The sequence below is a fragment of the Oncorhynchus mykiss genome, chromosome 3 (genome assembly GCF_057628025.1).
Source record: "Oncorhynchus mykiss isolate SJ-2025 chromosome 3, ASM5762802v1, whole genome shotgun sequence".
NCBI lineage: Eukaryota > Metazoa > Chordata > Actinopteri > Salmoniformes > Salmonidae > Oncorhynchus > Oncorhynchus mykiss.
This window is the reverse complement of record NC_143024.1, coordinates 83,814,940-83,836,111: the sequence shown is the minus strand read 5'-3', so window position 1 is coordinate 83,836,111 and position 21,172 is coordinate 83,814,940. Positions and strand designations below refer to the sequence as shown.

General features: G+C 42.4%; 1 protein-coding gene across 11 annotated transcripts in view; it reads left to right on the top strand.

The window, feature by feature from the left end:
- Positions 1-21,172, top strand: part of LOC110520523 (guanine nucleotide exchange factor DBS) — a 96,720-nt gene that overhangs the window by 20,249 nt on the left and 55,299 nt on the right. For 6 of the 11 annotated variants that reach the window (XM_090230303.1, XM_090230302.1, XM_090230310.1 and 3 more), the window contains exon 2: positions 16,851-16,934. In XM_090230303.1, the coding sequence (XP_090086429.1) occupies positions 16,851-16,934 (84 nt within the window). Of the gene's footprint in view, positions 1-4,547; positions 5,113-16,850; positions 16,935-21,172 lie in introns of those variants that run through there. The other 5 variants (XM_090230312.1, XM_090230308.1, XM_090230311.1 and 2 more) reach the window with 1 other exon arrangement.

Genomic DNA, 21,172 nt, shown 5'->3' with positions numbered 1-21,172 from the left:
ACACTACTTTAGAACACTACTTTTGAACACTACTTGAGTCCTGGGTCAATAGTAGTGCCATATGTGGGGATAAGTGTGTGATCCTGTGATTTAGGACTTAGCCATGATGTTGTAAAATCTATACATGAGGAAGCCATGGAAAGAGGAACAGGATCAAATCAACATGACCATACAGAAGAGGAACCAGATGCTGTGAAACAACGGGTTCATTTAATACTGTGTACCATACTCCTACCACACCCCGTTCAAATGCACTTCAATCTTTTGTCTTGTCCATTCACCCTCAGACATACACAATCCATGTCTGTTGTCACTTTAACCTGTCTCCTCCCCTTCATCTACACTGATTTGAAGTGGATTTAACAAGTGACATCAATAAGGGACCATAGCTTTCACCTGGATTCACCTGGTCAGTCTGTCATGGAAAGATCATTAGTGTGACTGACCCACTAATGTTTGACTCCTCACACACAAACATGAGCTGTACAGTAAACCCAGGTTTAGTGTGTGTGTGTGTGTGTGTGTGTGTGTGTGTGTGTGTGTGTGTGTGTGTGTGTGTGTGTGTGTGTATTGTTCCTGGGTTACAATAACAGAAACGTCTATTTGCAAATGTACGCCTCGTTCTGAAGAAAATAAGTCAGAGCAACACACATAAACACATAATGGATGTGGGCTATTAGTGGCCAGATGTTTGATTTCCTGTGTAGTGAGGATGTGGTCTTATCTGATTGTCTTCAGGGAGGCCTGAACCAGGGTCTGGCCCATTCAGACCACCTAAAGAGAGAGTGACATGTGACTCTAATTCTCCTTCTGCACTATGGCTCACAAAACTAATTCCTTTAAACCAAACCTGCCTCAAAAACAGCATTTTTTGACAGCATTCAGAAATCCACTCTTTTTGCCACATCATCCTCCTGCGTTACTGTGTATGTCATTGTGACATTATCACAGATACTGGCTGACGTTCCTAGAGGCAGAGAGGTGGAGGCAGAGAGGTGGAGGCAGAGAGGTGGAGACAGATGGTGGAGACAGATGGTGGAGACAGAGAGGTGGAGACACAGAGGTCGAGATAGATGGTGGAGATAGATGGTGGAGACAGAGAAGTGGAGACAGAGAAGTGGAGACAGAGAGGTGGAGACAGAGAGGTGGAGACGGAGAGGTGGAGATAGATAGGTGGAGACGGAGAGGTGGAGATAGATAGGTGGAGACAGAGAGGTGGAGACAGAGAGGTGGAGACAGAGAGGTGGAGACAGAGAGGTGGAGACAGAGAGGTGGAGATAGATGGTGGAGACAGAGATCCAGGACCTCTAATGGTTTCTGTGTCCAGAGATCAGAATCTATCTTTATGTCAGTATCTATGCTCTGTATTCCTGGTGGGAATCAACACCTGATATACAGTTGAAATTGGAAGTTTACATACACCTTAGCCAAATACATTTAAACTCAGTTTTTCACAATTCCTGACATTTAATCCTAGTAAAAATTCCCTCTTTTAGGTCGGTTAGGATCACCATTTTATTTTAAGAATGTGAAATGTCAGAATAATAGCAGACAGAATGATTTATTTCAGTTATTCATTCTTTCATCACATTCCTAGTGGGTCAGAAGTGTACATACACTCAATTACTATTTGGTAGCATTGCCTTTAAATTGTTTAACTTGGGTCAAACGTTTTGGGTAGCCTTCCACAAGCTTCCCACAATAAATTGGGTGATTTTTTGCCCATTCCTCCTGACAGAGCTGGTGTAACTGAGACAGGTTTGTAGGACTCCTTGCTCGCAAACGCTTTTTCAGTTCTGCTCACAAATGTTCTTTGGGATTGAGGTCAGGGCTTTGTGATGGCCACTCCAATACCTTGACTTGTTGTCCATAAGCCACAACTTTGGAAGTATGCTTGGTGTCATTGTCCATTTGGAAGACCCATTTGCGACAAAGCTTTCACTTCCTGACTGATGTCTTGAGATGTTGCTTCAATATGTCCACATAATGTTCCCCCCTCATGATGCCATCTATTTTGTGAAGTCCCCCAGTCCCTCCTGCAGCAAAGCACCCCCACAACATGATGCTGTCACCTCCGTGCTGCACGGTTGGGATGGTGTTCTTCGGCTTGCCTCCCCCTTTCTCCTCCAAACATAATGATGGTCATTATGGCCAAACAATTCTATTTTTCTTTCATCAGACCAGAGGACATTTCTCCAAAAGTACGATCTTTGTCCCCATGTGCAGTTGTAAACCGTAGTCTGGCTTTTTTATGGTGGTTTTGGAGCAGTGGCTTCTTCCTTGTTGTGCGGCCTTTCAGGTTATGTCGATATAGGACTCGTTTTACTGTGGATATAGATACTTTGTACCGGTTACCTCCAGCATCTTCACAAGGTCCTTTGCTGTTGTTCTGGGACTGATTTGCGCTTTTCGCACCAAAGTACGTTCATCTCTAGAAGACAGAACGCATCTCCTTCCTGAGTGGTATGACGACTGCGTGGTCCCATGGTGTTTATACTTGCGTACTATTGTTTGTACAGATGAATGTGGTACCTTCAGGCGTTTGGAAATTGTTCCCTAGGATGAACCAGAGGTCTCCAATTTTTCTAAGAACTTGGCTGATTTCTTTTGATTTTCCCATGATGTCAAGCAAATAGGCACTGAGTTTGAAGGTAGGCCTTGAAATACATCCACAGGTACAGCGCCAATTAACTCAAATGATGTCAATTAGCCTATCAGAAGCTTCTAAAGCAATGACATCCTTTTCTGGAATTTTCTAAGCTGTTTAAAAGCACATTCAATTTAGTATATGTAAACTTCTGACCCACTGGAATTGTGACACAGTGAATTATAAGTTAAATAATCTGTCTGTAAACAATTGTTGGAAAAATGACTTGTGTCATGCACAAAGTAGATGTCCTAACCGACTTGACAAAACTATAGTTTGTTAACAAGAAATTTGTGGAGTGGTTGAAAAACGAGTTTTAATGACTCCAACTTAAGTGTATGTAAAGTTCCTGCTTCAACTGTATTCCTGCTGCCAGCCACACCTTTTGTAATGGCCTGCACCCTGAAGGTTTGATGATGTATTGTACTGGGCATTGATATGATATCTTTGTGGGATCTGCCAGGGGCGTGATGACTGTGTATCTTTGTGTGTCAGAGGGCACCATGCTAAGTATGCAAGATGGATGGATGAGAGCTGTTACTAAGTTTGTGTGTTCGTATCAGCAGCTGCTTGACTAACACTGGGACTGTCCAATCACCTCCGGGCATAAGTAACCAACCAACCAGCAGCCAGGGAAGAAACCCGATGTCACAGAAAGTGACAATTACAAGGGTGTATATGGTATTTAATTAACGTGTTTCAGTCTCGTGAAGTTTTCAACCTTCAGAAACCCACCTTTCTAACTTCTGGTGTTCCTGTTCCTCTGTCGTCTCTACTTCTTTTCCTCAGCTTAGGTTTCAGCTTTGAAGTCCCACGATAAAAGGAAGAAGCGTTTGTCTCGCTCCTGTGATCAGTCACTCAATACATCTTAATCAATATCTGTTATCAGCCACTGAGCCACACAGTGGGCAGACAGCCTGGCCTGTCTGGGTGGGTGATAGGCTCATACAGCAATCACAGACATCGCTGCTCTCTCTGTGATGTCACAAGCTGGCTTTCCTAAAAGTGGCATTATGTGCACATGCACCAAGAGTATCTTTGTGATTTCACTGAACAGCAATTTTGAGTTGATCTCCACTTTTCTTTATGATGTCACAGAAATGTTTACCAGTAGCTATGTTTTCTTCTCTTTGTGATTTCACAACCGCTAGCATTAAATTCTACTCCGATTTCAGAGCACTCTCGCCTGAGTGTGCCAGAGCGCAGAATAACTGGTGAATTTACGAACGCTCAACACCTGTTGAATATGACCGGTGTCAGTAAAAGTTGGCAAAAAAAGTGTCATTAAATTGTTGCCTGCAGCAGTTACAATCACCAACGCTCTGGATAACAATGTTAGCCAGTTAGCTTGGATGCTTGACTCTCCGCTGTGAGGTCAGAAGGCTCGGATCAACCCTACTCCTCGGCCAGAGCGTCTAGTGTGCACTCTGAATGCTCCGAGAGCGAAACGCTCTGAATTTACAAACGCCCAGAGGCCAGATTGAATTTACAAACGCACCCTACATTTCTATCAGTAGTGCTCTTCTGCGATGTTACAACCTCTCTGTGTGATGTCACAAACCTTACATTCTTAACCAAAGCATGTCTTTTTGTTGACATTTGCTTCATAATCTAAACATTTTCATCACGACTATATTCCTTGTGATGTCACCAACCTAGCATCATAAACCGTGAGATGTACTGTATGTACCTCTCTCTGTGATGTCACAGCATGTTGTGTGGGGTATGTCTGTGCTGCTGTCTTCACACAGAGGGATTTAATAGATGATGCATGTGTAGTGACTGGGAGGGATGAATCATAAGCCCCTCCTGTCCTGGAATCACTTATACTCCTGATTGGTTAAAACCATTGATTTTGCAGTGTTTGGACATACTGCATAACAGACGTAATACCAGCAAAAGAGTGAGAGAGAGAGAGAGAGAGAGAGAGAGAGAGAGACACAGTGAGGGAGAGATAAAGACACAGAGACACACACAGAGAGAGAGAATCACACACTCAGCCAACTAATCCATAGCCTCCTCCACATAAAAGACACAAGGCGTACACTCCCACCCAACCAGGATGTTAGAATTCATGTGATTCAATATTTCGTTTTTTTTGCTTCATCTTTTGATACATGCTGTGTGTGAGAGAACTCTGTGCAGTTATACACTGAGGCAGAGGATGTCACCTGATCGGTCCCCACATTGCCAAACTAAGAGCCGGGGGGGGGGGGGGTCTAAGACTCTTTACAGCACTGCTTCAATACTTACAGAGTATATGTGTGTAAGGGGGTGTGTCTGTAGAGAGAGAGAGACAGAGAGGGAAACAGAAAGTGACAGACATGATGATGTGTGTTTCTGGATACGGCTGCAACAACAGTTAACAGTATGAGTACCCAGAGAAGGTGAGCCTGGCTGGGCATACCTCTGAGCAGAGTGTACCATGACATCACCACGCTGGCTGGAGATCGAGCACAGGACAGGTACTGGCTGGTCTTACTGTCTGTCTTCAGGTTGGTTGGTTGTCTGTCTGTACACCCGTGTACATGTTGAGGTAACACTTTATCTGCACAGTCCCATGTAGATGGTTTGTAAATGTTCAGTAGATGTTCAGTAACTGTCAACAACATTTCGACTAAGTATCCCCTAACCCTAACCTTAACCCTTATCTTAACCATAAACCTTACCCTAACCTTAACCCTTACCCTAACCCTATTTTTAAACCTAACCGTAACCTTAGCAAGCATCTGTTTATCGACAGATAGTACTGTACAACAATCAGCAGATCATATGTATGGGACTATACAAATGAAGTGTGACCCATGTAGCTTACAGTAGACCATGGACATTGTTGAAGTGACTATCATGTGCTGTTTTGGTTCTTTCTAATATTGTAGTTGGCTGCTCTGATTATGATTATTTTTGGTATAACGTGTCAGTCTGGAGAGTCTCTGTGTTGACATAGTGTTGAAGTGGCAGGAACACACACACCCAGGAAGCTCACAGAAAAGACTGTCTATGTTCACTGTAGCTCCCCTTCCATCGCTCTGTTTGCCGTGAGATTCTGTGACCTTGTTGCTCTAGAACCCTCAAACTCAACTCTGGAACCTCCATGCTACTTCCACTGCGTTTTTTTCTTCCATTGTTTCTATCTAATCAGGGACTGACATAGACCTGGGACACCAGGTGTGTGCAATTAATTATCAGGTAGAACAGAAAACCAGCAAGCTCTGGACATCGTAGGGTATACCTTATGTCTCTTTCAATGAAAATTCTCACTTTATCTGTAGAGGGAATGGGATGAAGGGATATGGGGAAGAGAGAGGGAGGTATGCTCTTCTTCAGAAAATATAAATGTTGGAGTGTTATGTAACTGTAGTGGTCCTACCCTTAAACTGATGTAAGGGAAGGCTTGGCATACTAAAACCTAATATTGTGAACCTTAGCAGCTTCTGTCTACCAAAACCTACTATTGTGTACCTTAGCAGCTTCTGTCTACCAAAACCTACTATTGTGTACCTTAGCAGCTTCTGTCTACCAAAACCTAGTATTGTGTACTTTAGCAGCTTCTGTCTACCAAAATCTAGTGGTGTGTACCTTAGCAGCTTCTGTCTACCAAAACCTAGTATTGTGTACCTTAGCAGCTTCTGTCTACCAAAACCTAGTATTGTGTACCTTAGCAGCTTCTGTCTACCAAAACCTACTATTGTGTACCTTAGCAGCTTCTGTCTACCAAAACCTACTATTGTGTACCTTAGCAGCTTCTGTCTACCAAAACCTAGTATTGTGTACCTTAGCAGCTTCTGTCTACCAAAACCTACTATTGTGTACCTTAGCAGCTTCTGTCTACCAAAACCTAGTATTGTGTACCTTAGCAGCTTCTGTCTACCAAAACCTACTATTGTGTACCTTAGCAGCTTCTGTCTACCAAAACCTACTATTGTGTACCTTAGCAGCTTCTGTCTACCAAAACCTAGTATTGTGTACCTTAGCAGCTTCTGTCTACCAAAACCTAGTATTGTGTACCTTAGCAGCACTTCCCTTCCTCCTTTGTTTTTACAAGTTCATTGCTATACATACACTACAGTTCAAAAGTTTATGGTCACTCAGAGGTCCTTGTTTTTGAAAGAAAAGCAAATGTTTTGTCCATTAAAATAACATCAAATTGATCAGAAATACAGTGTAGACATTGCTAACGTTGTAAATTACTTTTGTAGCTGGAAACGGCAGATTTCTATGAATATCTACATAGGCGTACAGAAGTCTATTATCAGCAACCATCCCCCCTGTGTTCCAATGGCACATTGTGTTAGCTAATCCAAGTTTATCATTTCAATTGATCATTAGAAAACCCTTTTGCAATTATGTTAGCACCGCTGAAAACTGTTGTCCTGATTAAAGAAGGAATAAAACAGTCCTTCTTTAGACTAGTTGAGTATCTGGAGCATCAGCATTTGTGGGTTCGATTACAGGCTCAACATGGCCAGAAACAAATAACTTTCTTCTGAAACTCGTCAGTCTATTCGAGAAATTGCCAAGAAAATGAAGATCTCGTACAACGCTTGTGTACTACTCCCTTCACAGAATAGCGCAAACTGGCTCTAACCAGATAGGAAGAGGAGTGGGTGGCCCCGGTACACAACTGAGCAAGAGGAAAAGCACATTAGAGTGTCTAGTTTGAGAAACAGACACCTCACAAGTCCTCAACTGGCAGCTTCATTAAATAGTAACAGCGAAACACCAGTCTCAACATCAACAGTGAAGAGGTGACTCCGGGATGCTGGCCTTCTAGGCAGAGTTCCTCTGTCAAGTCTCAACGTCAACAGTGAAGAGGCAACTCTGGGATGCTGGTCTTCTAGGCAGAGTTCCTCTGTCCAGTCTCAACGTCAACAGTGAAGAGGCAAATCTGGGATGCTGGCCTTCGAGGCAGAGTTCCTCTGTCCAGCCTCAACGTCAACAGTGAAGAGGCAACTCCGGGATGCTGGCCTTCGAGGCAGAGTTGCAAAGAAAAAACCATGTCTCAGACTGGCCAATAAAAAGAAAAGATTAAGATGGGCAAAATAACACAGACACTGGACAGAGGAGTGGCCAGCACAGTCACGGGACTTCAACCCTATTGAGCTGTTGTGGGAGCAGCTTGACCGTATGGTACGTTAGAAGTGCCCATCAAGCCATTCCAATTTGTGTGAGGTGCTTCAGGAAGCATGGTCTGAAATCTCTTCAGATTTCCTCAACAAATTGACAACTAGAATGCCAAAGGTCTGCAAAGCTGTAATTTCTGAGGATTCTTTGACGAAAGCAAAGTTTGAAGGACACAGTTATTATTTCAATTAAAAATCATTATTTATAACCTTGTCAACATCTTGACTATATTTCCTATTCATTTTGCAACTCATGTCATGTATGTTTTCATGGAAAATGACCCCAAACTTTAGAACAGTAGTGTTTGTACAGTACATGTTGACATATGGTGACCAATACTTTGTAAAACATTTGGATGAAACATAATTTTTTTAAAGATTCATTCTCTTTAAATGCATTTTCAATAATTACAGTAGTCTGGAAATATTCTAAGATTCCTTTGTAGGTTTATAATAATTAATAATTCTCTTACATGTAATTAAAAATAAATAAATATAAAATCCCAGAATGCATCATTACAGGATGAAAGGGGTCAACCTAATCTTATGACAAAAATGCTAAAAAAAATACTGTGACAATAATATCTGAAATGGTATCTGTATTATTTGCAGTAATAAATGCTTTTAGTAAAATAATTGTCAAAATAATGAGACATTCATGCTTCATGTCTCAGTTGAATTTCTTTAAATGAAACTATATTTCCTTTAATTCAAATTAAATTCAAATCAAATCAGTTTATTCATCATGTGCGCCGAATACAACAGGTTCACCTTACAGTGAAATGCTTACTTACATGCCCTAACCAACAGTGCATTTTTTAAGTAAGAAATAGGTATTAGATGAACAATAGATAAGAAAAGGGAAAAAAGGAAAAGGACAGGATAAAATAACAGAAGTGGTTAGTCAGGCTGATTGAGGTAGTATGTACATGTAGATATGGTTAAAGTGACTATGCATTTATGATAAACAGAGAGTAGCAGTAGTGTAAAAGAAGGGTTGGCGGGTGGTGGGTAGCGGGACATAATGCAGATAGTCCGGGTAGCCAATGTGTGGGGGGGGGGGGGCACCGGTTAGTCGGGATAATTGCTTCCTGTGGGGTGTGTATTAATTGAAATTAGTGGGTTGAATTCAATTCAATTTAGAAATTCCAAATTGACCCCAACTACTCAAATCAAATCTATTTATATAGCCCTTCGTACATCAGCTGATATCTCAAAGTGCTGTACAGAAACCCAGCCTAAAACCCCCAACAGCAAGCAATGCAGGTGTAGAAAACTCCTTTCATCTCCACACTGTCATATAGTACGTTAGTGAGGCTCAGATCAGGTATTTTACAGGTACCACATGCATCATGTTCAGTATAAATATGTGGCCCATGTAGCTATCACCAAGCTTCAACCATCTGAGCCTTGGGAACCATGAGCCAAGCCCTGCTTAGCGGTTTGAAGTGACATCATGGAAATGGACAGGGTTGGTTGTTGTGGCCCTAGAAAGTCTGCCTGGCTGGTGTCTAACATGAAATATGCAAACGTCTGTAGGAGAATTTTCCATCAAGACTACTTCTCTATTTCTGTCCCTGAATTCAGATAGATAGACACGCACACATCCTCCTATCTGTGTGTCTGTAATCTGTAATCCTATAGCACCGTAGAGCATCACTGTGTCTTTCTGTCTGTAATCTGTAATCCTATAGCACCGTAGAGCATCACTGTGTCTTTCTGTCTGTAATCTGTAATCCTATAGCACCGTAGAGCATCACTGTGTCTTTCTGTCTGTAATCTGTAATTCTATACCACCGTACAGCATCACTGTGTCTTTCTGTCTGTAATCTGTAATCCTATAGCACCGTAGAGCATCACTGTCTTTCTGCTGTAATCTGTAATCTTATAGCACCGTAGAGCATCACTGTGTCTTTCTGTCTGTAATCTGTAATCCTATAGCACCGTAGAGCATCACTGTGTCTTTCTGTCTGTAATCTGTAATCCTATAGCACCGTAGAGCATCACTGTGTCTTTCTGTCTGTAATCTGTAATCCTATAGCACCGTAGAGCATCACTGTTTTTCTGCTGTAATCTGTCATCTTATAGCACAGTAGAGCATCACTGTGTCTTTCTGTCTGTAATCTGTAATCTTATAGCACCGTAGAGCATCACTGTGTCTTTCTGTCTGTAATCTGTAATCCTATAGCACCGTAGAGCATCACTGTGTCTTTCTGTCTGTAATCTGTAATCCTATAGCACCGTAGAGCATCACTGTGTCTTTCTGTCTGTAATCTGTAATTCTATACCACCGTAGAGCATCACTTTGTCTTTCTGTCTGTAATCTGTAATCCTATAGCACCGTAGAGCATCACTGTCTTTCTGCTGTAATCTGTAATCTTATAGCACCGTAGAGCATCACTGCGTCTTTCTGTCTGTAATCTGTAATCCTATAGCACCGTAGAGCATCACTGTGTCTTTCTGTCTGTAATCTGTAATTTTATAGCACCATAGAGCATCACTGTGTCTTTCTGTCTGTAATCTGTAATCCTATAGCACCGTAGAGCATCACTGTGTCTTTCTGTCTGTAATCTGTAATCCTATAGCACCGTAGAGCATCACTGTGTCTTTCTGTCTGTAATCTGTAATCCTATACCACAGTAGAGGATCACTGTGTCTTTCTGTCTGTAATCTGTAATCATATAGCCCCGTAGAGCACCACTGTGTCTTTCTGTCTGTAATCTGTAATCCTATAGCACCGTAGAGCATCACTGTGACTTTTTCTCTGTGTATCTGTAATCTGTAATCCTATAGCACCATAGAGGATCACTGTGGCTTTTTTGTCTGTGTGTCTGTAATCTGTAATCCTATAGCACCGTAGAGCATCACTGTGGCTTTCTGTCTGCGTCTATAATCTGTAATCTTGTAGCACCGTAGAGAATCACTGTGGCTTTCTGTCTGTGTGGCTGTAATCTGTAATCCTATAGCACCGTAGAGCATCACTGTGGCTTTCTGTTCCATCGATCTGTTGTGCGCTGCACTGTTACCCAGTTTCAACAGTAGGACTGTCTCCCACAGTATACACACTACCTGCTCAAATAACTGCTTGAGCATACTGCATAACTGTACATAGCTGTTTCTAAATGGATGCAGATGAACCTCTTTGTTGGATTGGCTGGTAGCAGCATGGGACTGGTGTATGTGCACTATGGAACCGTCTGGTTTGAGTTTCTAGGTCATCCCAGGGATAGGAGTGAGGTGGATGAGACTGGATTTGTGCTGACTTGGCTCTGAGGGTTTGAGGTAAAAGCAGGATCAATAATTTACTAGAAGACCAGTTGACTTGATCTATTTACTAGGAGTCTCCAGTCCTCTTAGGGACAGATCAAAAGGTTGTTTTTTTTTTGCTTTGGGGAGGGTTGTGTGTTGTTTGTTATTGGGCATAGGGGAGGGTAGTGTGTGTTTGTTAATGGGCATAGTGGAGGGTAGTGTGTGTTTGTTATTGGGCATAGTGGAGGGTAGTGTGTGTTTGTTAATGGGCATAGTGGAGGGTAGTGTGTGTTTGTTAATGGGCATAGGGGAGGGTAGTGTGTGTTTGTTATTGGGCATAGTGGAGGGTAGTGTGTGTTTGTTAATGGGCATAGTGGAGGGTAGTGTGTGTTTGTTATTGGGCATAGTGGAGGGTAGTGTGTGTTTGTTAATGGGCATAGTGGAGGGTAGTGTGTGTTTGTTAATGGGCATAGTGGAGGGTAGTGTGTGTTTGTTAATGGGCATAGTGGAGGGTAGTGTGTGTTTGTTAATGGGCATAGTGGAGGGTAGTGTGTGTTTGTTATTGAGCATATGGGACGGGAATTGTGTGTTTGTTATTGGGGTTAGAGGAGGGTAGTGTGTGTTTGTTAATGGGCATAGGGGAGGGTAGTGTGTGTTTGTTAATGGGCATAGTGGAGGGTAGTATGTGTTTTTTATTGGGCATAGTGGAGGGTAGTATGTGTTTTTTATTGGGGTTAGAGTAGGGTAGTGTGTGTTTGTTATTGGGCATAGGGGAGGGTAGTGTGTTGTTTGTTATTGGGCATAGTGGAGGGTAGTGTGTGTTTGTTTTGGGGGTTAGAGGAGGGTAGTGTTTGTTTGTTTTTGGGGTTAGAGGAGGGTAGTGTGTGTTTGTTATTGGGCATAGGGGAAGGTAGTGTGTGTTTGTTGTTGGGGTTAGAGGAGGGTAGTGTGTGTTTGTTATTGGGGTTAGAGGAGGGTAGTGTTTGTTTTTGGGCATAGTGGAGGGTGTGTTTGTTTTTGGGCATAGTGGAGGGTAGTGTGTGTTTGTTATTGGGCATAGTGGAGAGTAGTGTGTGTTTGTTATTGGGCATAGTGGAGGGTAGTGTGTGTTCGTTATTGGGGTTAGTGGAGGGTAGTGTGTGTTTGTTATTGGGCATAGTGGAGGGTATTGTGTTTTTTCCCTTGTGGGGCCCCAGTTTTGAGGATCAGCAGGGTGGAGATGTTGTTTCCTACCTTCACCACCTGGGGGCGGCACGTCAGGAAGTCCAGGGCCCAGTTGCACAGGGCGGGGTTGAGACCCAGGGTCTCAAGCTTAATGATGAGTTTGGAGGGTACTCTGGTGTTAAATGCTGAGCTGTAGTCGATGAACAGCATTCTTACATAGGTATTCCTCTTGTCCAGATGGGTTAGGGCAGTGGTCAGTGTGCAGTGTGATTGTGATTGCGTCGTCTGTGGATCTGTTGGGGCGGTAAGAAAATTGGAGTGGGTCTAGGGTGTCAGGTAGGGTGGAGGTGATATGGTCCTTGACTAGTCTCTCAAAGCACTTCGTGATGATAGTCGTTTAGCTCAGTTACCTTAGCTTTCTTGGGAACAGGAACACTGGTGGCCCTCTTGAAGCATGTGGGAACAGCAGACTGGGATAGGGATTGATTGAATGTGTCCATAAACACACCAGCCAGCCGGTCTGCACATTCTCTGAGGACGCAGCCGGGATGCCGTCTGGGCCGGCAGCCTTGCGAGGGTTAACTCGTTTAAATGTTTTACTCACGTTGGCTGTGGTGAAGGAGTGTCCGCAGGTTTTGGTAGGGGGCCGTGTCGGTGGCACTGTATTGTCCTCAAAGTGAGCAAACATTGGGGTCCCCGACGGGCTGGTTTTCTTTTTGTAGTCCGTGATTGACTGTAGACCATGCCACATACCTCTCGTGTCTGAGCCGTTGAATTGTGACTCTTCTTTGTCTCTATACTGATGCTTAGCTTGTTTCATTGCCTTGCTGAGGGAATAACTAGACTGTTTGTATTCGGTCATGTTTCTGGTCACCTTGCCCTGATTAAAAGCAGTGGTTCTTCTTCTCTGGAGGGCCGAACACACGTCGACTGGGCTGTAGTGGAGCGGGTCATGAGCTTCAATTTCCTTGGTGTCTACATCACCAACAAACAATCATGGTCCAAACAGTCGTGAAGAGGGCACGACAATGCCTATTACCCCTCAGGAGACTGAAAACATATGGCATGGGTCCCCAGATCCTCAAAAAGTTCTACAGCTGCACCATCGAGAACAACCTAACCGGTTGCATCACCGCCTGGTATGGCAACGGCTCGGCATCTGACCGTAAGGTGCTACAGCCACACAAGTCATATACTCTTCTCTCTGCTACCGCATGGCAAGCGGTATCGGAGATCCACGTCTAGGTCCAAAAAGCTCCTAAACAGCTTCTACCCCCAAGCCATAAGACTGCTGAACGTGGCTAATCATGTTTATTATCTATTGTTATCATTGACACTCATTGACACTCATTGACTTGGTACTGGTACCCCCTGTATATAGCCATGCTGTTGTTATTTTGTTGTGTTACTTTTTAAATCATTTCTTAACTCTTATTTTCTTAAAACTGCATTGTTGGTTAATTAAGTAAGCATTTCACAGTAACGTCTACACCTGTAGTCTAGCGCATGTGACAAATACAATTTGAAATTTCATTTTGATCTGTTACAAAACACCAAAAAGTTTAATGGCATTCTGAGATTTTCAAGCCAAGCCTTCTGTACTGGCTAAGCCTACAAGGTAGGGAGAAATGTATTTTCTGTTTGTCCAGATTTACATAATCTATTTATTGTGGTGTTGAAAACACGAACCATGATATTGAAGTGCCGAAATATGAATGCTTTGTTTATTGGTTGTGTGGTGCCTTGGCACAGAAACCTGTTGGTGGAAAATTTGTTCAATATATTTTATATAATTATAAATATGGCATCAAATTGTTGAAAATCTGATTTCCACCTATCTGATCATTGTCTGCAGCCAGCTCTGATCGTAGTGTAATGCAACAGGCAGGGAGAGTTAGCTGTCGATGGTGGTCAGCGAAACCTCAACCTTCTGGCCCATAGCCCTGCATAGCATCAACTGTGCCTCAAAAGCAAGCTGAATCCATGTTTATATCCACGTTTATAAACACAGGTTCGCTACAGTTATTGTTATTTGTGGTCGTAAACATTATTTAGAGTTCATTCTATGAGGGGGGAGGGTGTTCCATTTATTTTACTGTAAAAGGGAAGGGTCATGTGAAACTATTATTTATGTGAAAATATTATTGATGGAGGGCGGTGCATTTTTTTGGTATGACACCTTGAGTTAGAACAGCCCCTCCTCTCAAGTACATTTTGATCTGTTCCTTACTGTGTAGAATTGGACCAGTCTCCCAAACTGGAGCTAGAAAAATAAGTACACGCAGATTGCAACTATATAATATATAATAAATCATATACAAAGAGTATTATGCTACCAAAACTCTTTAATATTACAAATGAACGACAGAAATATTAGCCAACAGCTATGCATTTTCTGAGGAACTGTACAAATACAGTATTTTCTATAGGAAATACATACATGCAGGTACTAAAGAACAATGGTGTTGACAGAATGCTGTTCTGCTTTTAGAACACTTCCAGTTATGGGTAAAATATGCTGAGTAAAGAATGAGAGATTTGGGGCTGTGTGTCACAGTGTCTCTGACCTAGTTTTGTTCCAGTGTACCAGAGTTTGTGAGAAGAGTTGAGCAGTTTGAAATCCCACTCGTTGCTCATGAAGTGGTGCTTGTCCACTGCTCCGTTAAAAACCGCTCTGTGCTCACAGGAAGAAAAACTGCCACTGCAAATTCGCATACATGAATTAAAATCACAATTGAACCAACACCAATCTAATTTTGTGACTACCTGGACCTACCATTTGGTTTTGAAGTATTGAACATGAAAGGTGGATGTAAAAAGAGCACATTTCAAATAGGCTACATGTCGTATTGAACTGCATATAAACACTCTCAATAGGTCAGGAGCCAGACAGGGAGACCAAGAAGGAAAGAAAATGAATTATTTAGGCTATATTATTTAAATGATTTCAAGGCTATAGCCTACAAAGAAATACATTGTGAAGCATTTGCGAGTGTGACACAATAGGCTGATAAGGCCACAAAGCACTAATAAAGAATAAATAAATAAATAATAATAAAGAATTTAAACAACATGCAGAGCCAAAGGGGATGCTAAACACACTTTTGGCCACTCTTGCCAGCCTGGGCAGAGAGTTTTTTAGTTTCTTTCTATAGGTTGGCCTAAAAGTTTTTAGGCAAAATAAGCCAATCAAAACGGAAAGCTTCTTGAACGTAGCAATGTTCCAGGCCTATTGGGCCAGAATCAATTATGGCCAATTGTATAGATAATGTAACAAAAATGAACGAAACCTTTAAAAGATCCGATTTTTTGTTGTGGACATTACATCACCACACTCCCTCTCTTGCTCCTCATCTTTGTAAGTCACCTTGATTTTACACCTGTGTGTTTTATCTGTTTCTTAATGAACATATTTAGTGAACTCCATAACAGTAGCTAAAGCAAAGGGCTATAGCAGCACACAAGCACACTACAAATGCATGCTGGGCTGGGCATGCCCTGAGCTCGTGAAGTGAGCACTACTTTGAGTGCTTCTGGAGCGAAATTGTAGCCTTTGGGAATCTCGCTCAGTTCTCCAGTCAAATTGGGCAAGCTCTGCTCACATACTCTGCTGTGTACCAGCAAAGATCCAAGACCTTGACATTCTCTCCCTGCTGTCCTGGGCCTCTCCCTACTGACCTGGGACTCTCCCTGCTGACCTGGGCCTCTCACAGCAGCCTGGGCCCACAGTGTTTTGTCACCCCATCTCTACTTTCACTACCTGGGGTTACCCTGCTTCCAGTTGCTGGGGATCGGGCCCATAATCAAATTATTCTAATCCCCATGATGGGAGTTCATGGGGGGATAGAGCTGGGTACACTCTGGATGATGTAGGGTCATAGGGCCATCCCTGACTACAAACAAATATTGGTTGACCAGGAATCGTCTGTTCTTTAACAATTGATCAGTCTACATTTTAAAAGTGTATTTTTCCATATATAGACACACCCTGTTTGAATAAAATCAACTATATGTTGGCTACTGAACTTGTCTGATGCTTTAAGCACTGCAATTAAAAATGAAGAAACACAAATTACTAAAGCGGGAGCCAGAGATCAATAAGGCCGGCTGTGGAATCGAACCCCGGGCTGTAGTGGCGCCTCAGCACTGCTTTGCAGAACTTTTGACTGCTGCGCCACCCAGGACATGTAGCAACAATAATAGTAATATATTGAATGCTTTTACATAAATGACTGTGTCTCATGTGCCATTACATGTATTAAAGAATGTTTTGCTACTGCTTGACTAAAAACATCTCAGTCGACCAACAGCCTATCGACCAAACAATCGACTAGTCGACTAAATGGGTTCAACCCTAGTGGGTCAGGACCCAAGTATGTGTGGTGACCGCTCCTTACTAGGATGTTTTGTAGCATTTTGCTCTCTGGTCAGGGTTTCAGATTATTGTTCATTCACTATTATGCACTTCTTTATACTTGCCAGACAATGTGCCTTACTAATTTCCTGTTTTTGTGTGAGAGAGTATGTATACTTATTTTCTACCTTTGTGATGGTTCTTCCATTCAATTCTATTCTCTTCCCCAAAGAACAGGACTGTGTTAACCCCTCATGTCCTGTGATTCTGACTGTGTTGTGTTCTCCTCCTGCTCCTCCTCCTGCTCCTCCAGATGAGATCATGCAGCAGGAGAACAGCCCCCTCTGTGCCATCGACATCACCCCTGACCTTAGGAAGAAGTTTGCCTTCCTGTTAGGTAATATTTCCTTCCTGTCTGTCTGTCTGCTTGCCTGTCATAATACAGATGTCTGTCTGTCTGTCTGTCTGTCTGTCTGTCTGTCTGTCTGTCTGTCTGTCTGTCTGTCTGTCTGTCATAATACAGATAAGACAGGTGAATACTGTTCTTCTTCCTGATATAGTTCAGATGAACTGTCTGCTTCAGACCAGCTCTAACAGCCTCACGTCAGAATCAGACGTTCATCCATGTTTCAAACGTCAAATTTCCAAATGTCAAATTTAAGTGTTTAAGGTTAAGTTTAGGCATTAACTCTGAATGGTTAAGGTTAGTGATAGGCTTAATTTGTAAAATCCCTCAGGATTTGTCAAGTCATTCAGGATTTGTCATTCAAATCTCTCCTCTCCCGTTTTTCTACTCATCACAGTTAGTCCAGCGTAAATCCAGTCCAATCCAGCTACAGTACCCTGGAGCTCTGTTAGAATACCCATACTAACATACTGTATACTACATACTTAATGAGTACAGTGCCTTGCGAAAGTATTCAGCCCCCTTGAACTTTGCGACCTTTTGCCACATTTCAGGCTTCAAACATAAAGATATAAAACTGTATTTTTTTTGTGAAGAATCAACAACAAGTGGGACACAATCATGAAGTGGAACGACATTTATTGGATATTTCAAACTTTTTTAACAAATTAAAAACTGAAAAATTGGGCGTGCAAAATTATTCAGCCCTAGTTTCAGTGCAGCATACTCTCTCCAGAAGTTCAGTGAGGATCTCTGAATGATCCAATGTTGACCTAAATGACTAATGATGATAAATACAATCCACCTGTGTGTAATCAAGTCTCCGTATAAATGCACCTGCACTGTGATAGTCTCAGAGGTCCGTCAAAAAAGCAGAGAGCATCATGAAGAACAAGGAACACACCAGGCAGGTCCGAGATACTGTTGTGAAGAAGTTTAAAGCCGGATTTGGATACAAAAAGATTTCCCAAGCTTTAAACATCCCAAGGAGCACTGTGCAAGCGATAATATTGAAATGGAAGGAGTATCAGACCACTGCAAATCTACCAAGACCTGGCCGTCCCTCTAAACTTTCAGCTCATACAAGGAGAAGACTGATCAGAGATGCAGCCAAGAGGCCCATGATCACTCTGGATGAACTGCAGAGATCTACAGCTGAGGAGGGAGACTCTGTCCATAGGACAACAATCAGTCGTATATTGCACAAATCTGGCCTTTATGGAAGAGTGGCAAGAAGAAAGCCATTTCTTAAAGATGTCCATAAAAAGTGTTGTTTAAAGTTTGCCACAAGCCACCTGGGAGACACACCAAACATGTGGAAGAAGGTGCTCTGGTCAGATGAAACCAAAATTGAACTTTTTGGCAACAATGCAAAACGTTATGTTTGGCATAAAAGCAACACAGCTCATCACCCTGAACACACCATCCCCACTGTCAAACATGGTGGTGGCAGCATCTAACAGCAGCTGTTCACAAATGCTCTCCATCCAACCTCACTGAGCTCAAGCTGTTTTGCAAGGAGGAATGGGAAAAAATGTCAGTCTCTCGATGTGCAAAACTGATAGAGACATACCCCAAGCGACTTACAGCTGTAATCGCAGCAAAAGGTGGCGCTACAAAGTATTAACTTAAGGGGGCTGAATAATTTTGCATGCCCAATTTTTCAGTTTTTGATTTGTTAAAAAAGTTTGAAATATCCAATAAATGTCGTTCCACTTCATGATTGTGTCCCACTTGTTGTTGATTCTTCACAAAAAAATACAGTTTTATATCTTTATGTTTGAAGCCTGAAATGTGGCAAAAGGTCGCAAAGTTCAAGGGGGCCGAATACTTTCGCAAGGCACTGTATATACTACATAATATATACCATTTAGTTAATTTTAGTGTACTATAAACAAAATGTATCATTGCAGTTGAGGGTACTAGCACTCCATTGTCTACCAGAAGTTGATGCTATTGCTATGCAACATCTTGCTAGCTTGTTAGCAAAACAAATGACAGGCTAGACATTTTTATGATTTAGGGTGTGTTCGTAAATCCAATCTGGACTGCCAGAGTGCAAAAATCCAGAGAGTTGTCTGATTGTCCGTTTGTAAATTCAGAGCGTTGTCAGATTGTCTGTTTGTAAATTCAGAGCGTTGTCAGATTGTCTGTTTGTAAATTCAGAGCGTTGTCTGATTGTCTGTTTGTAAATTCAGAGCGTTGTCAGATTGTCTGTTTGTAAATTCAGAGCGTTGTCAGATTGTCTGTTTGTAAATTCAGAGCGTTGTCAGATTGTCTGTTTGTAAATTCAGAGCGCTGTCAGATTATCCATTTGTAAATTCAGAGCCTTTCACTCTCGTAGCGTTCACTGTACTCTCTGGCCGAGGAGTAGGGTTGATCCAAGCTTTCTGACCTCACAACGGCAATCAAGCAGTCAAGCTAACTGACTAGCTTGCTAGCTACTTCCAGACACAAATGAGAGAACACATCACTCTGACCATTTTACTCTCCCTAGCAGAGTTGTTTAGGCTGTTTTCATGTTATCCAGAGCATTGGTGACTGCAACTGTGCTCCTGGCAACAATTTAATTACGCTTGTTTTTTCTGACGTTTACTGACACCGGCCATATTCAATAGGCGTTCGTAAACCAATCAGTTATTCTGCGCTCTGGCACACTCAGACTAGAGTGCTCTGAAATCGGACTAGATAGCCAGAATTAACAATGTCCATTGGGAACTCACAACGACTATACCACTTAGCTAAGAATGACATGAATAATCAATTCAATCAAGGTTGGGTAGTTAGTTAGATAGCATTTAGTTAATATACTGCCTGGCAAGTTCAATGTATTAGTAGCCAACTGACGTTAGGACGGTAACTGGCTAACATACCGGTACATACTATAATGCTATGCGGTTCGTAAGGAAATCGTAGCTAATAAATTGTCAGCCAGCATAACGTGTAACGTAACTTATTTGAAAACTCATTACTTTATTACATTGCTCAACATTTTCTTAACTTTTGTCATTATTAATTAAAGCAATGAATTTGGATCCACTCTTGCCAGACTTCTGCTGCATATTTCCCGCCATTTTCTTCAAATCTCAAAACGTTGTGAAGCCACGCCCATTTTCGGAAGAATTCAATTATGGGCCCTAAAAGCATGGAAATGACATCCACTGCATGTATACTTCGTTTTTTGCCAAATTTTATACAACATCCGGGGAACTTTTGGCATACTAACTATATCCATACTATGCCCAATAAGCATACTACATACTCAATTTAAGTCACAAATAGTGCTGTTAGTAGGAGTATTCGTATACAGGTTAGGACTCCTTCTCTTGACATGACTGTGTGTTTGTTTCATGTGTGTATTTACATATGTGTATATCAGTTTCTGTTGTGTGTGAACCAAAATGAAGTTTCTGTTTTTCCAGTTGTTTTGTCAATTCAACGTGTCTCTGTACAGCATGTCAACTGGTTTAAAGCCATACAGAAGGGCTTGTGAGCAGACTTCAAGTGCCTCTAAATCCCTTCACCACTGCATTCACCTCATTGCATAGAAGACCCCCTCCCCTCTGACACTCACACACACACACAGTTTGCCCCGTCTCTGTCCCCCTCTATGTACTGCATAAGGTCACCTTGGGGACTGTGGCAGTCTTTATTGGATGTTCTGCCTGTCGGCGGCCATTTTGCAGAGAGCCTTGCCTCTACTCAGATGCAGCAGAATTAAAACAGGCAGAGTGAAACGATGAGCGAGCAGTTGCTGTTGCTAGGGTGATAATAGGAGAGGGGAAAGCAGACAGATTGATATTCTGATCACATGGGCTAATAGAGCAGCTGCTCCCGCCAAGGACCGTGTGTGTGTGTGTGTGTGTGTGTGTGTGACTAATTGCCCTATAGGTGTACTGTATGCCTGTGTGTGTGTTTGTAAACTCTCTCTCTCTCTCTCTCTGCCCCCCCTCCTCTCTCTCTCTCTCTCTCTCTCTCTGTCTCTCTCTCTCTCTCTCTCTCTCTCTCTCTCTGCCCCCCCTCTTCCTCTATTCTGTTTCTCTCTCTCTCTCTCTGCCCCCCCTTCTCTATTTTGTTTCTCAACTCGACAGTCAGACTGGTTTGTCAGTCCTACTGGCGCCCTCATGTGGTAATTCATATCTAAATTGTGTCAGCAAATCACCAGAAGAAGTGTGACTGACATGCTGACCAGACCAGACATGTTGCGCGTGCGAGCGTTGCAAAATAAA